Here is a 17,899-nt window from a genome sequence, read left to right on the forward strand (position 1 = left end):
GCCTATAGCCTACTTTGACTCAAATCCTATATAAGTAGGCTGTATTTGTCCACTATAGGCCTACATGTTGATGGTACTCGCCAGTTAGCCTATATACAGTGCGCGCGCACGCACACACACACACACACACACACACACACACACACACACACACACACACACACACACACACACACACACACACACACACACACACACACACACACACACACACACACACACACACACACACACACACAGAGAGAGAGAGAGAGAGAGCATTTGTTTACACTCCGTGCGTTAAAATGTGGACTATAATTTGTACTCTGTAGCATTGGAGTTTGGGGTTTTTTTCGCACACCGATGCGCTTTCCTGATCTGCTGCATTATATTATGCGCAGCGCAAAGTTCACATATTTTCCGTAACACGAAATGCACGAGTCTAAATTGAAGGCTACCATACAATTATTCTTTGGGCGCGTTCGGAAATAGTCACTGAGCCCACTGCGCAATGCAAACTAATAGGCGAGTGCGCTCCGGTGTGGTATTTCCGAACGCGCCCTTTATTAGCAATCGATTTTTTAAAATAGATTCTAATAATACATGCATTAATTTAATTTAATGTATATCTCTGCAGCTATTTTCGTTTCTTTCGTGTCCAAAGTGCGTAATGGGGAGAATATAATTAATATAGCCTATACAAGCAATCATTTTCCAAAATAAATGTCTTGTATGCATGGAAAAGAATCGACGGGGGGAGAAATCAACTGGTTTGTTGTCCAGCCGTTGTGCACATGGGCTGAAAACAGGAAACACATTAGAAAGGCACAATATGGAATGGATTGTGTCTGGAAACGGTCAACAAACTGCAGTAACATTCCATATATCCTATTTATAAATCAGGTTATTATATAGTTCATGTTTTCATTGGAAATATATGCAACGAGGACTCGCTCGCAAACGCAATTCAGACTAATATATGTATTGTAAACGTCTGTGAGGAAATTCCAATTAACGTCAAATCACATCGACAATATCACTGTTAATTTAACTCTGATATTATTAACGTTATAGGACCACAATATAGGACTTTTTGTGTTATCGGTTATAGCCCATAGGTGTCTGACTGTAGGTGTACCCCGTGCGTGCTGTTTGGCCTATTTTACTGTGCACTGTCTCAAACCTTTCTCGTTATATATTGAATTTGTTCTGTGTAGCATATCAGTCAAATCGTTGCACGTTTGACCCAATAGCGTGTCCATTGTTGTTATTAATATATTTTAACAACGCACAATATCTATACGTAAAACATACGTTTAATAGGCTATACGAGTTTAATAATTATGTTAATCTAATTAGGAAATGTGAGAATAGCCTATTTTATTTGTATTTGTACCATATGCTGTACAAATTCTTATTTTCAAGTTTGCAAATTTGAATTTGGTATAAGACCCCATTGCTATTTAGGCCTATTTCTTAGGCTATAGCCTATCAATATATATTTAAAAAGAAAATAGATTAACATTATAGACTTTCGTGTCAAAATATAATGTACTAGTTTGTAATATTGTACATTATTATTATTATTATTATTATTATTATTTATTATTTTGGTCTGAATAGAATTATTATATTTTCACTATAAAAACTTGATGTGTGCTTAATGTGTGCTTGGAGACGGTTGCGTGTGTATACTGTCCGGCTGTTATGAGGCCATATTTATATTAAATTCTTCCAGATGTAGTCCATAAACAGAACTCTCTGGGTCTGACAGGCCTATATACGCACACAGGCCGGGCCCAGACGGTCAGACCCAGACCCTTCACACGGGCCCGTCTGCTCGGGTTTACCCCTGCATGGGCCCGTGACGGTATAAAAAGCCAAGCAAACGCGCTCCTTGAAGCGCTAAAATAAACAACTTTCCTTTGCAATTTTTTCCAGGCATGCACTTGTTGATAGACTTTTAATTCGGGTCCCGCTCTTTTTGTCCCTTCAACCAAATAATGTGTTGACCGGACGGGACGGGACGGGCCACCTGTCGTGTTTTGGGGCTTTGCGCATGGCTTCTCAGCTGTTGGGTGGCACTGTAATGCCACCTTCCCCCTGTTCCCCCAATCCCTAATGATGCCTTCACTTCAGCGGCCTAGCGCACACACTTAGACAATCCACAGTGTCCATTTGTATCCGTATAACTCCGACAATGAATAAGTTCACCAAATGAACACATTCGGTTCCATTTGGTTCCATTATAGCCTATACTCCCGAGTTAAATGTACTATATCCGGATGATGATTGTATATAGGCTAAACGCTTTACTTGATGCACGGACAACATTAAGATTATTGCTGGACATTCATTCATACAATGTCGTAACCCTTTAATAAACTGGTAAATAGGGGGGCACGACCCGAGTTTGGGGCTACATGGTGCAGCGTGCATGGCGCACGATGGCGTTCGCACGTTAATGGAGATCTTGAGCTCCAAACACCACCAAGCCCAGTGTGTGGATAGTCTATATATATAGTATAGACACCAAGCGACACATTCACACAAATGACAAAAGTTAAAAGGATTTAAAAAATATATATACATCAATAAGCTGCATTTTGCGGATGGCCCATTCATGGGAGTCATTCATGAGATGGTGTATAGGCTATAGTATAGTTCTTGCATGGGGCCATTTTCCATCAACTTTTCTTCCGAGTCAGTTAATTTAACGCCGGATTGGCCGAGCATGAGTCCAGGGTTCGTCTTCTCATCCAGACCAGGGCGAGCATGTTTCCCTCGTCAGCCATTGGACGATATATTTTGGCTTCTCTGGCTTTCCGCGCGCCTCATTGGACGCGCCGTTGGTTTGACAGCTCGATGGGGGCCGGCCCTATGCATGACTGAGCCCTCTGCAGCGACGGGCTGGGTTGGGGAAAAAAGTTCTCCAGAAGTGAGTATCAATCAGACAGCGAGTCGGAGCGAGAGAGACGGACAGGACCGTCAGGGAGGGAGAGTTGGTTGGGGGAAAGAAAGACGCCAAAAGAAGCAGCTATAGGATATATATAGGGCCGGGTGGACGAGCTCGGGACAAAAAACAGCATCAAAACCCACTGTCTCTCATGAGCGACCCGTCCCCGTGCGTCCCCGGGATGGAACACGACAACACCAGGCTCGGAAGAAGAAGCACGCAACACCGCTGATAGTCTGGGATTTACTTCTTTGGACACTTTTTTTGGGGGTTGGGGGTGAGTTTCGGTCCCGCTGTATAGCCTTAAACAACAGTGACGTAGCCTGCTGCTGGACGCGTTGGACGCGGGGGAGTTTTGTGTTGTTGTTGTTTTGTTTTTTGTTTTTTCTTGTTTTCCTCCTGCCTGGCTTCCTCCCTTCCTTCCTTCCTTCCTTCCTATCCTCCCCCCCCCCTCTGCCTCGGGTGGGATTTTGTTGCCCCGCGAAGAGAGCTACTAAAAACTATGACTGACAGGAGACGCTCTGCCGCCGCTCTGAGCTCGAGAGCCCACGCGTTCTCCGTGGAAGCGCTGATCGGCTCCAACAAGAAGAGGAAGCTGCGCGGCTGGGATCAGGAGAAGGAGCTGGAACTGTCCATGGAGAGCCTGGCGGCCACCGACGGCTCGGACCCGGTGCACGCCGCGCACTGTCTGGACATCGACCCCGGTCAGTGATGATGATGTGTGCCGTGTGCGCAAACAAACAAACAAGCATGTGGATGGATGGATGCGCCTACATTTTGGAGGCCTATAGCCTATATACTTTGATTACTTTCTCTCAGTTAAACTATAACACGGGATTTTTCTATACCCTCAAATGTCATGTTATGACGTCTTGATATAGAATTTAGGGCTCTATGATCTCATCGTTCATCATGCCTGGATCATATTGAAGAGATATATAAATAATAATAATAATAATTAATAATAATTCATAATTAATCATTAATAATAATAATAATGGGAATACTTAAAATATAACAATTTAATTTGCTTTAAGAGATAGGCGTATATAACGGTGAAGCAGTTTGACTGTTTGGGGGTTAAGCTATAAACTTGATTCCATCCATAATTTGACATACATATTGTTTCTGTTTACTGTAAATCGCTCTGGATTAAGAGCGTCTGCTAAATGCCTAAATTGTAAATTGTATACAGGTCTGTAAGTGCATGGGCCCGGTGTGATAATATTTCTGAATATCATTCTACACCGCCTATATAGGCTACAGTTCAATTATATACATGACAGCAAATCAACCATGTAATCTAGTATCAATAATAGGCTATACACTGTATTGCAATGTATATCTTGCTATATTTCCCTTTGCTGAGAGCAGTTCGCTATATGCTATTGGATATTGCGCAATAAAGGCGTCTCTTGCGCCATAAATTGTGGCCCACAACACTGCTTGTTTCGCCACGTAAAGGCCCGATTATTCTTCTGAGAAAATATTTAATTTCAGAAATGCCACCGTCTTCCATATCTAATCTTATCCCACTACGAAGAATATAGGCTTTATATACGCACTGCACTTTGTTATTTCCATGAAGCCTTGGCGATGGATGTGTTGTTGTGTTCAATAACACTGACCTTTCACGACAAGAGGCCATGCAGTGAAATCCACGGGGAGAAGAACACGGACCATGTCTTCTAGAGCCTATATGGTTATTATATAGGCCTACATGTGCATGTAGGCTACGTTGTGGAACTAGTTTGCTGTCGAATAGAAGTGGAAAGGAGTCGGAACAGTCTAATTAAAGGCATTTTCCTGTGAGGCCTAAAGTAAGGATGGCGTGCATGCAGCGTAAACATGCAGGCCAATATTTATTTTATTTCAACATATAGGCCTATATACAATACATGAACGGGATCTTTGTTAATATATTATTTTAGCAGCGTGGCCCAATTTACAGTATTGTTTGCCTGCACGAGTAAATTATTATTATTATTATTATTATTATTATTATTATTGAATTATTAGGTCCTGTTCTCTATTGGTTTACAAAATTGTAATTTGAATTAATTTTATCCCATACAAATTGGAGTTAAATAAATATATGTTTGGCTAATATCTCAAACATTCCAAAATCAGAGCCTAATTTATTTGTCTTTGGAGAGGGATTCGGTGCGCGTGGCGTGCGCACACACACAATCCAAAGGCCAAAGGAATGATTTCAGTAACAGACACGATTCAGGAAAGAGGTGACTTTTCACCTCTCTACATCGCTGGCTTTATTTGGAGCTTAATTGAGATGCACACAGCAGCTGTGTAGTGGTTTTATTTTATTTAGCCTACTTTTATAGACGCATGAAGAAAACACTAAATGAATTCCTGGCAGTGAAGCTTTAAGCAGTATGCTAAGAGTAAGAGTGCGACCTTACACACCTGCGTTCAATATCTCAAGTTTACGCCGTAGTAATGGGCCTAATGTTTACAATTATCATTCAGTCTTCGAATATATATTCCATACAACATTATAGTGTAAATATTCATAATCATTATATAGCTTTTTTTCCACATTTGAATAAAATAATTAAAATAAAATAATAAAATAAAACGCAAGCCTAAATAGTAGGCTATAATTTCCCATTTCCGAACACTGCGGTGACATGACCTTCTGAAAGAGTCCTATGCCGAAAACAGATCTACAGTATACAAGCATAACAACGCGTCTTGATGCGAGTGTTTGTTTGCTTGTAGATCTGTCCTTTCCTGCAAGCGAACGCCGACCCCTCACCTCAGACAGTGTTGTCAGTCATTCAGGTCTCCTCCATCATGCACGGCGGAAGATAAAAACACAGCAAACAATAATAATAAAATCTATAAGGGTTTTTAACGAATATCCGGGGTTGTGCTTGTGCTGTATGTGCATATAAGTAGGCTAAGTTATGTATATAATATATGGGTTATGATATGACTTTGGTTCTAAAAGTGGCCCACTGGTCCTTAAGGGGTTCCACGGGGAGGGCGGGGGGTGGGATCCCTGAGTTAATAGGCAATAGAATAGCATGCAAAAAACGTGGAATCGTTTTCGTATACCAGCGGGCGGGCCTCTATACCTCCCTGCCTGGCACAACATATTATCAGATGGGGGGTCCCGGATGGGTCAAATAGGATCGAGGACATATGAATCTGGGGGTCCTTGAGGTGAAAAGGCTTGAGAAGCAGCACTGTGATATGTTATATGAGGCCCGCGTGTTGCATGGGGCGGCGGGGCCTCAGGCATGCAGGCCGCGGTCCTGTCCAGTTGGGACTCGGGACTTCACTTTTGACACGCGGGCTTGTTTTAAGGGGGTGCCGCTGATTGAAAAGCACGGTTCCTCTCGGGTCTCCGAGGTCCAACTTATTAGCAGCTATATAGTTTCCTGGCACAGCGCACGGAGCGGTTCACGGGCCCGAGCGCGGCTCCGTTTGTGACGCGTCATTGAAAAGAAGCTAGTCTCTGCGGTCGGATTATGTGGTTTTGAAGAATTCTCTCACTGAATGACTTTTTTTTCTCCCTCTTTCGAGTTGACAGGTCATATAACATCTTTATTAGCCTTAGACGAAGTCGAGGACTGAGGGAGAGTTCAATTGAAAAATCTGAGAAATGCAAATAAGCGCGAGCCAATCTGCATTCCTCACTTGCAAATCTTTTCCTTTTCCTATGTGTGGGATTTTACCAGTTAATTTAGCGTGGACTTGAGTCGATCGTGTGTGCGTATATGCATTCACAATCACAACACACATTTCCTTCAGCTTTTACCCCATGGCCTACAGGGCACTGCAGCCACAGCACTGACAGCAGCATACACAGCATGGCTATAGCCTATATTTTATATTTGATTAAAATGATGATAATGGCCCCATGAATCCCCAAATCAGTTCAGTGTTCAGGAAAACAGTAGTTTATGGAATCACCGAATCTCTTTATTCATAAATAAACCTCCAAACTGCATTTATTTGCTTTTTTGTGGTAGCTTAGTATAGGCCGTACCATTACAAGGCGGACATTCATTTTCACATATGTGTATGTGCTATAGTATATGTTGTGTGTGGGTCTCATTGAACTATAACGTTGATTAAGAACACATACTGTAGGCCAGTTAACCTGTTTTAAATAGTCTAGGTTGGCTATAGTTTCTTTCATAAATTACTTTAGCATGTCCACGTTTATAGTGCTGGCTTTAATTTGAACAGTGGTGGACGATGTACTAAAGCCCATGATACAAGTACCCCTAGTCAAATATACTGCAAGTTCAAGTTACCAGTCAAATTTGTACTTGAGTTAAAGTTTGGAATAGGCTACTATCTTTTAAAATATTTAAGTAGGCCCTATTCAAAAGTACATGCATTTAGAAATAGGCCTACTACTACTACTACAAAAAAAAGTAAAAATATATACAAAAAATAGTGAAAATAGCAGATCTACAAGCTACACAGCCGATCTGCAAGCTTACGTGTTGTGTTAATGTGATGTGACATTAACACAACACGTAAGCTTGCAGATCGTCTATTTTCACTAGTATATGTTTCCCTTAAACTTCCCTTAAATGGAGTCAAAAGTATAAACAATATGTGTCTTTAAAATGTATAGCAGAGTGAAAGTCACAATCAATATAAATGCTCTTACGTGCAGATACTGAAGTATTCAAGTAAATGTACTGTCCACCATGCACTGCTGCTGATAACAAAGATGTTGAACACATTATATGAGGCGGATTAAACCTTTTTTACTGCCTCCTCCTTTCCTGGGTCTCACTCACAGCTGAAACAGGTGGTCGTCAATGTGGGTTAGGTTACTTTAGCAATTTCATGGTTGGCAAAGATAACTGCGGCCCACTTTAAAACTTCATCTAGACACAAGGAAGGCCGATTCTACGAATGCCTTCCAAATCAGTAGTTCTCACACTTTCAAGATTAAAAAAAGATATAGCAGATGTCGTGTTGTGAGTTTGTAGGCCCTACATCTGCTGTTTATGAATGGCCAACGCAAAAATAGACACAGATGCTTTCCCGGTTTTAATGGGGTAAAACTTCACTAAATGCATCTCCCTGTTGCTTAATTCAAGGTCAATTGTACAATGGTGTCCTGTACCTGAAATAGATTATCTATACAAGCTCACATTGCTTTGCATGGCTATGCGTTGTGACTCTGAGCTTGTGGATTGTCTATTTTCGTCTAATTTAGATTAATCGGCTATATTCGACCATATATGCGACCATGCATATAGGCCTATACATATCATCACTGTGTATGGTAGCCCTTCTATTGTGCCCAGCTGGAGATTCTCGTCAAGAGGGTGTACTTATAACATGTCACTATACTATCATACATGTACAAGCAGATTATTCAATTCTCCTCTTCTTTCATCTAACCGGCTACATCTCATTCCTTACGAAAAGAGTTTCAGTATAACACAACAGTCGATGCGGTTTATAATATAATATGCACTCAGTACGGCATGTAAAAAAATCCTTTATCAGAAAAATACGGTTCTGTGAAGAAGAGATTATCCTATAGGCTCTCTCTCTCACTCACATATACACATATACACATGCACACGCACACGCATGCACGCACACGCACACACGCACACACACACACACACACACGTGCGCGCCGCGCACATGCACACACACACACACACACACACACACACACACACACACACACACACACACACCCACACAGATGTGTTGTTTTTACCAATCCGCAGTATTCTCCATTCCGTTTTGAGAAGCATAGGGTGTCGTGGGTTGTATTTGGGGGCTTGCGTATGCATGCATGGGGCTGCAGCTGCCTCTGCCTGACTCATCGCGGTCCAGATGTGCGCGCTAATGGATGTTATAACAACGTAACAAAGAGGACTGGGGGGAGTTATTGACTTGATTAAATTCATGGCCAATTAGTGGCAATGGAGTGGATGTTCACCCCTATTTAATTAGGCCAGGCATGGACTGATTGTAGCCACACACCGCACGAGTTATAGTGTCGCTGTGAAGATCCTCAGTGTGTATTTAACCTGAGAGTGTAAACAAATGGAACCAAATGGACCCCGCCAGGGTCCATTCGGTTCCATTTGTTTACACTCTCAGGGTTATATACTCTCAGGATCTTTACAGTGTATGTGTGCGTAAATGCACTCGTGTTTTCCCAGACCCTGGCTTATACTGTGTGTGTGTGTGTGCGCACGCGGTGTGTGTGAGTGTGTGAGTGTGTGTGTGTGCGTGTGTGTGTGTGAGTGTGTGAGTGTGTGTGTGAGTGTGTGTGTGAGTGTGTGAGTGTGTGTGTGAGTGTGTGTGTGCGTGCGTGTGTGCGTGTGCGTGTGTGAGAAAGAGGTCCACGGAGCTAACCACAGCAGATGTCAGGCCAGCACTCTTGCTGAGTGGACACATTTTTCATCATCAATAAATGTCAGCGTCTATTCAAGTCGTTGCAAAATTCTCCACTGAAAATCTCGACTCTGTCGTTTCTTTTGGAGGTATACCGTATATCGATGAATGTTTTTGCTACCAGTTTCCAAGCAGCATATTTTTTAATGCATGTGCCCCCCTCCCCCCCCCCCCCCCCCTATAATTGGATGTGAGAGTCCCTGGTTATCACTAGCACACACATGCACATGCACGCACACACACGCCTATTTGAAGTTCAGAAAAGCGTGTGTGTGTGTGTGTGTGTGTGTGTGTGTGTGTGTGTGTGTGTGTGTGTGTGTGTGTGTGTGTGTGTGTGTGTGTGTGTGTGTGTGTGTGTGTGTGTGTGTGTGTGTGTGTGTGTGTGTGTGTGTGTGCAGTGTGCTTACATGTTAATGTGTGGGTGCATTACAGTAATGTGCTGCGGTGAGTGGCAGCAGACAGCTCCTCTCTTCTGATGACAGCCAGACCCAGTTTGATATGACAGCTCCCTCCCACCCCACCCCCCTGCAGACTCATAGGTTAACTCAATCTAAACCTGAGGCCCATTCTAAAAATACCTTCTAAAATCTCCTGAAAGGTTTCTGAAAAACTACAGAAAACTACAAAAATATATAATATATATGTTGCCATACACTGTATAACAACTACAGTATACCCATAAGGGGATCCCTAAATTTCACATATTTTCCTTATAGGCTATACCTGTTCTCATTTGTTTCTGTTTTAAAACGAGAGCTTCTGGATTATGCCCTAATCTGTGTTTCTCAAACTTTTGACATGTCAAGGACCCGTGCGTGCGTGCGTGCGTGCGTGCGTGCGTGCGTGCGTGCGTGCGTGCGTGCGTGCGTGCGTGCGTGCGTGCGGGCGGGCGTGCGGGCGTTCGTTCTACCGGGCTGACCTCTTGCCCCCAACAATCAGGGTTAAAAGCCTCTTCCATCTTTTCCCGTTTTTTTGTTTTGTTTTCCTCTTTCACACATTTCACATAATTTGCATTTTCTCCTCACAGTCTGGCTGCGTCAGCTGTACACATAAGTAAATACCATCAACATCCTATTGTGGCTTTCCTCTTCGCACCTCTCGTATATAGATGTCTAGTTCCATTTCACGTCGTTTGAAGGCGATTTCTGAAAGCACAGCACAAGTAATGTTACTTTTAATGACGTTACATGGCACAGAATGTGTAACTTTGAATTTAAAGTTATACGTTAAATTAAAAGAAGTACGTTTCACATGAGGCTGAATGTTACTCAAAAAGTCAACTTAGCAGTTTGTTTATATACAGTAGGACCTCTTAGAGAGAAGTATACTATATAGTTTAAGAGAAGCACAGTCAAGATATGAGTAACGGACATGCTAATAGTAACCCTACCACATAGCATCACATCTCAGACTGTTGCTCTTGTTAGTCCGTGCAGCGGCCCCTAAACCTTTTTCGCCATGCAGCCCCTGTTACCTCCTGACCTATAGCTGACGCACCCCCGAACACTGCAGTCTTGTTGTGTTTGGCCGAAGATTATACTTCTTTAAATACAATTATGGCCAATAATCACGGAATGTCACTGCACTGAGAGACAGGCAGCTGCTGTATACTGTACTCCCGCAGCTGCTCTATACTGTATCTCCTTACAATGGTGTTTACTGAATTTAGCTGTTTGTGTTAATTAACACCATAAAACCACCATTACCCTTTTCATGTCACGCACCCCCTAGAGGGCGTCCGCGCACCACAAGGGGTGCACGCACCACAAGGGGTGCACGCACCACAAGGGGTGCACGCACCACAGTTTGGGAACACCATGCATATGAATGTATTGCTTATATATGCTGAATGAGTGATTTACAGTTTATATTTTCTATATATTTAATAATGATTCTATTTTTATATAATGTATATGTGCAGCTTGTATGCCGTGTTTATTCCAAACAGACAGATTAGGAGCATTTATAGGCAACCTTGGTAAATGAAGGCAGTAACCTATCATCATTTTGAATGATGATTGGTGGAACAAAAATGTAAATGATTTGACTTTTGTAGTCTTAAGATGTGGGCATCATGGGCTCGGTTTGTTCCCAGCATCTCGATGCCAACATCATCTTTGTGTCACTGACTTTCAATGAACCAAAGCTATTATTAGTGAAGAGAGATAGGCTTTGAGGAATCCAACCGTGGCTCTGGCGGGCAGTCATCTTGCAGTGTCTGCGTCTGGGATATGTAGCCTCAACTCCACCCCCCTCTCTCTCTTTGTGTGTGTGTGTGTGTGTGTGTGTGTGTGTGTGTGTGTGTGTGTGTGTGTGTGTGTGTGTGTGTGTGTGTGTGTGTGTGTGTGTGTGTGTGTGTGTGTGTGTGTGTGTGTGTGTGGCCCATGAGCATTATTTCTATGTAATTCCAGTATATCCGTGAATCAAATATGCAAATGTCCATCGCTCATTGCAGAATGTAGTTACTATACAGTAGGTCTTCATTTTGCAGTATAGGCTGCTATTGTACACTATATTGTACTGGTCTGTACATGTGTATAGGAATGCCTGTGTGGTTTGAGCTTAATTTATACACTGGTGTCTTGCCAAAAAAGAGCAGATCTACAAGCTGTTCCTACATGTTGTAGGCTAGTACGGAGTAACTATAAATTAGGCTTTAGGGCTGCCATAGCACTGAAAAGATCTCTCACGAACACGATGAAAAGTCTGGGCCCAGCTCTTCTTGTCTCTCTTTCTGTGGTCTCTCTCTGCTGCCCCCCCCCCCCCCCCCCCCCCCTCTCTCTCTCTCTCTCTCTCTCTCTCTCTCTGTGGTCCAGTCTGTCCTCTCCTCCTCTTCCCGTCACTCGGCGCTGTGTGTCTTCATTGCTCTCCGCTCTTCCAGCGGTCCTGGGCGGCGTGTGTGTGCACGCCAGCTCGGTGGGTAAAGTCTCTCTGGGACGCTGTCCAGTGTGTGTCGGCAGCTTTGAATTTGCATAACCATTATTTGTAGTATGGCAGGGCCTGCCAAGTCAACCTCATGTCAGAGCCCTCAATAAATAATACATTATTAGGTTTTTTTTTGTCCTTCCCGCCCGGTTCGGTTCTGAGAAACTTAGAAAGTATTTATTTTAGTTTAAATTGTTCAAAGGTAGAGGGCCTACCGTTTACTTTGGCTTTTGTTGTAGTGCTACATATATAATTATTCTGCTTATAGGGATGGTAGAGGTAGTTATATGGAATAACAAATAAGCTATAGGCATGTATAGGCTATAGTCTCTGGATCAACCATTATGCTTGAAACTAGACTATTTCATTTTAACATGTGGAAATTGTACTCGTCCTTATTCGTTCCTTCCAACTTCAACGTGATTATAATTCCATTCTAAAGACGCAGCAGCTTTGTCTGTTTGCCTTTGCCTTTAAGCACTCTTCAAAGTTCATATTTTCGGAATAACATTTCTAACCAGTCCAGGAATAAACCTTAATACTAGAGCCTTAAAAAAAAATCCCACGGAAAGCGAGTCAAATTGCGGCACTTTGCCCCCAATTTACTAGTCTGCAGGTGATTTGGAATGGATTCAACCGCGGCGGCGGGAGACATGCACTATATCGCGCCAAGTTTCCTGCATAAATGCGGTCGGTCTAGATTTTTGGAATCGGGCGCTTTATTTTCCTAATCTCATTGATCTCTCCTCCTCCCTCCTCCCCAGACTCCGAGGCGAGCCCGGGCTCAGACGGAGAGGGTCTGGCCGAGAGGACGTCGTGCTCCTTCGGCTCCCCCGTGGACCTGCAGCCCGGGGCCGGGGCCGGCGGAGCGGCGGTGGACGCCTCGCCCCCGGCCTCCATGGAGGACATACAGGTGGAGCTGCAGTGCGCCGACCTGTGGAAGCGCTTCCACGAGATCGGCACCGAGATGATCATCACCAAGGCTGGAAGGTAATTTACAGGCTGATTAATATATAGGCTTTACGGGCCACCATTTGATGAGATTTAGCCTCTCAGACCCAAAACGTTGAATATTTTGTTATCGTCGGATTTGATTTATTTTCCACAATTCCATGCTGTATGTATGCTGCCTATTGATATTGGCACCGAGGACATAGATAACAGGCAAATGTTGATCAAAATAACAATTCTTTTAAAATGAAGTATAGCCTGATGCAGATCCACTGATTTTAATTAATATGCTTTAACACGCAAATAGGTATAGGCCTACATTACATTGAGGATGTTGCTGACTGTTCCTATCCATGCATGGTGCATATTAATATAGGCTAATAATAGCCCTATATACTCGCGGTGGCTAAACATAAATCCAGAGTTTACGTACATGATCTCAGTGGCCATATATGGCGCACGCTGCGCATTTTACGCACGTGTCGACCGCGCGTAAAATGCATTTGAGTTAAAGGCGTACAAAGTTGGGACCTATTTCAAAATGTGATAAGAAAAGCAAAGGGGCACGTGATGCACGGCTGGGTCCTATTGGTTAAGAATCAGATAAAGAGCGGGTTGAGTTAACGACACACACTCGTGGATTTTTAGGCTACTGCACACCCACGCATGCGTACACGCGCGCACGCGGGAATTACCGCTGCACGGTATGTTTTTTGAGGGGTGCTAATGTGTTGCACATGCACGGGGCAGGGCTCCGGACCCTGCTGTAATCACCGTTAGGGCCTGCAGGAGAGGAGAGAGAGAGAGAGAGAGAGAGGGGAGGTGGAGAGAGAGAGAGGGGAGGTGGGGAGAGAGAGAGAGAGAGACCTGGTTCTAATTAATCTCTTTTCAAACATGTTTTTGGTTTTCTCGGCTCTTTTTTGGGCAACAATTACAACCCAAACCGAGCATATAACTTGACCTGCACAGTTCTCAGAGGAAACACCTCTCTCTCTCTCTCTCTCTCTCTCTCTCTCTCTCTCCCCGCCTCGCCTGCGGCTCACTCGGCTTTTACGACCCAGCGTCTATTTTTTCCCAAAGCACAAATGTATTCACTATTCAGTCATACTCATATTCATATGCATAATTGCATATATATATATATACAGCTCCGGGGATGCTTTAAAAAGTCTCTCGGTGACGCGAAAGGTGATTTGGTCCAGGAATAACACCTACACAAATAAATAATACATCTTAATGGTGGGTTAATTTAGGAAACTGCAAACAAAATGCACGAAGGATTCTTTAGGTCAATTATAGCCCAGTAGACAGTGAGTGAGTATCTAACTCCACCGGGAGGAGAGTCTCTTGTCAATAAAAAAATCTAGATTTAATTGAATAGAAGACTTTATAAGAGGCATTAGGCCTATATATCATGCTTTCTTCTCTTTTTGCAAGCGACACCACCGTATAGCCTATACATAAGCCATACATTAAATCCCTCTCCGTTCTGAATATTCACAACAAACTAGGCTTAAATAAACAACAATCCTCGTCGTATAGATTCGTTGTAAACCCTTTTATGAATTAGATTTAAATTGGTAATGGCCTCATAACAATCCCTTTCTCCGCTGAAGCATGCTGTAGGCTAGTAAAGGCCGTGTGTAGCTGTGTGTATATATTTCATGCCCTTGCTAATAATAACCCTATAAATTTAGAAGAGCGGGGAAGCAAGAAAACAGCCCTCTTTTCTCATTATGAAGGCCCAGATTTATGACGTTTAAATGAAAAGAAAGGAGGTAGAAAAAAAGCAGCGTTTGAAGTGCAAAACGAGGAATTAACTCCAAATGTCTACATGTGTGTGTATATACGGAACTTTTATTTATGCTTATTGCACCGGCTTTCTGCATGCTTTTTGGGCGGTTTTCACGGTGGAGATGTTGCAGCCTTTAAGCCCATATACAGAGTTGCATTACATAAATGCAAATAAATAAATGAAATAAGCCTGAATTCCATTTCCACCAACAATAAGTAGGCCTAGACTATACTCCAAATGGAAGAAAGTATATATAAGCTATACTCAACCCTTGAGTCAAAGATGTATTGTAAAGCCCTCATCAAATATTTCCCAACAAGTTGAAAGTTGCTCAATCAAAATTGTACTTGTGTTCACTGGAGTATATTGCTATATATTATGATTCAAAAGTCCATGCTTTTGAAAAGCGACAAAGTACATTTTCTCTTTAATATAGGCTCATATATGTATAGCTATTTTGAAATAAAAAAGATGGTTCATTTTTTCCAGAAATAGTAGGCATATAGATTGGCTATTTTCACCATTTTTGAAATAGGGATTAAAATATTATTGTAAATGTGGGTCCCCCTCCCCCCCACAGGGGGTCCCTTCCAAATATCTCTGTGTGTGTGTGTGTGTGTGTGTGTGTGTGTGTGTGTGTGTGTGTGTGTGTGTGTGTGTGTGTGTGTGTGTGTGTGTGTGTGTGTGTGTGTGTGTGTGTGTGCGCGCGCGCGCGCGTGTGCACAGATATCTCGGATATCATGTGTCGTGCATGTCATTATCGAGGGCCAAATATCACAGTACCGTATCTGGACTTGCTGCATATCGTCCCTGCAGCTCAGATACAAAAATAAAGTGGTCACTCACCACTTAGTGGACAAGGATCAGAGATGGGCAACAAACAACCAAATATTCATGCAAATATCCATGCAACATTAATCTATAATCCACAAAGATCACAGATATAGAAGAATCAAACATGAAAGGAATGTCCCAGCTTAAATTGAACTGCATTACATGGGCCGATGGCTCGTCAAATTACAGCCTATATATAGCTATCACACAGTTGTAATCACCCATGAGTAAATAATAGGAGAATAAATACATACTCGCTCTTGTATACGTATACATTTGAGAGATGTATAGAGCTATCAAACATCTGAAAGGGGCAAATGTTGGGAAAATAAACGAGCAGAGAGTTTAAAAAAAGACAACAGCATATAATGGGGCCTGTTTATAAAGTGAAGACACGGTTGACATCAGCTGTCTAATTATCATATGATTAACTACATGTCTTGGTTGTGTGTGTGTGTGTGTGTGTGTGTGTGTGTGTGTGTGTGTGTGTGTGTGTGTGTGTGTGTGTGTGTGTGTGTGTGTGTGTGTGTGTGTGTGTGTGTGTGTGTGTGTGTGTGTGTGTGGTGGGGGGTCCTATAGTATATGATCTCATTTTGCTGAGTACACATTGGCTGATCATTTGTGTCATGGCCCCCTCCCCTGCCTCCCCTGGGTGTTGAGACTGTGGTTTGTCCTTAACGACACACGTTCAGAGTGTAACGTTAAAATCTTCAGTGTTCGCTTGACTCTCAGAGAGCAAATTGGAACCAAATACGGGTCCATTTGGTTCCATCATGTGCACTTAAATGAACACTTCCCAAAACAATGGTCAGGACCCATTTGTGGGTCATGGTCCACAGACCAATTTTTATGGGTCAAGACTTGAGTAAAAATCCCATTTTCTTTTCATATAGAATATTCCCTCCCCCCCCAAAAAAACAAAAAAAAACATTGTTTTTAATAAAAACATGGAAAAGACTTTTATACATTTTAAAACTAACAAACAAAACAATTCTAAGAAATGCCATCAATTAAAAATAATAATAATTAAGAAGTAGTGAAAATTGCTGATCTACAAGCTTTCAAAGTGGTGCGAAGCGATGCACCGTACGCTTGTAGATCTGCTATTTTCACTCGTTTGGATCCCGGGCATATGTCTAAATTCTCTACCTGAAGAGTTTGGGAACCACAGATTTAGTGCAGTATGCTTAACATTTTGATCACATAACACGTCATTTTATGAGCCCTCAGTGTATTCACCTGTGTTTTATTGGAAGTATAAAGTATTGTATAAGGAAACATTAATACCGTGTTATGTGCACATAATAATTTAATATCCTCATGCATCCCACAATTTACAAGGTTTTAACTGCAAAACTTAAATAGTTTGATATTCAATGTATAACATTGTGTAATTGTGTTGAACCTGTATAAGGGGGATTTTCCTTGTGCAATAAAATGGAGTCAGAGTTGCTCAGAACTTTGCTGTGTTCGACACAGTTTTAGTAGCCCTGTGTAAAATACAGAATTGCCGCTCTGGCACTTATCCAGGAGGGTTTGCTACACACAAGTTGTTATTGTTGTAGAATTATGCACGGTCGGTCACTGCAGCAACACATTCAACAAGAGCCATGTCAGGACGGCAAATCATCTTTTCGCCCGTCCTTCCCCATAACATTTAGATCAAGCAAGTAGGAGTGTTGAGTATTTCCTGGTTAAAAAACAAAAAAACAAAACAAAAAATGCAATAATAATATGTCATGTCCCTCAAGATCCCACTTATGCAATAATACTTATGCTAATCGTTGTTTTTGTTTTCCTGACTCCCTTTCCTCTTATTTCCTTTGTATTAGGTTCCTAATTCAGTGTCATTCAGTGTTTTTTAGTTTTTTTACCTGAAATGGTCATACGTTATATGCTAAAACAAAATTAGATAAGATTTTGAAGGATTAGGTATTTTAAGAATCAATATTCTCCTTGAACAAGATGTATACATGCATGTAACGCATGTATATGTGCAATAAATGTTTCACTGTTCAAAGTGAAATCCAGAGTTTTAATTTAAT

At 42.2% G+C, this 17,899-nt stretch overlaps 1 protein-coding gene across 2 annotated transcripts in view; it reads left to right on the forward strand.

The window, feature by feature from the left end:
* The first annotated feature begins 2,906 nt into the window (after nucleotides 1-2,906).
* tbx15 (T-box transcription factor 15) overlaps nucleotides 2,907-17,899 on the forward strand; it is a 50,538-nt gene continuing 35,545 nt past the window's right edge. For both annotated transcript variants that reach the window (XM_079517605.1, XM_079517606.1), the window contains exons 1-2: nucleotides 2,907-3,639; nucleotides 13,039-13,264. In XM_079517605.1, coding sequence (XP_079373731.1) covers nucleotides 3,438-3,639; nucleotides 13,039-13,264 — 428 coding nt within the window. In that variant the 5' untranslated portion in view covers nucleotides 2,907-3,437. The remainder of the gene's footprint in view (nucleotides 3,640-13,038; nucleotides 13,265-17,899) is intronic.

The sequence above is a fragment of the Electrona antarctica genome (assembly GCF_951216825.1).
Source record: "Electrona antarctica genome assembly, chromosome: 13".
Lineage (NCBI taxonomy): Eukaryota > Metazoa > Chordata > Actinopteri > Myctophiformes > Myctophidae > Electrona > Electrona antarctica.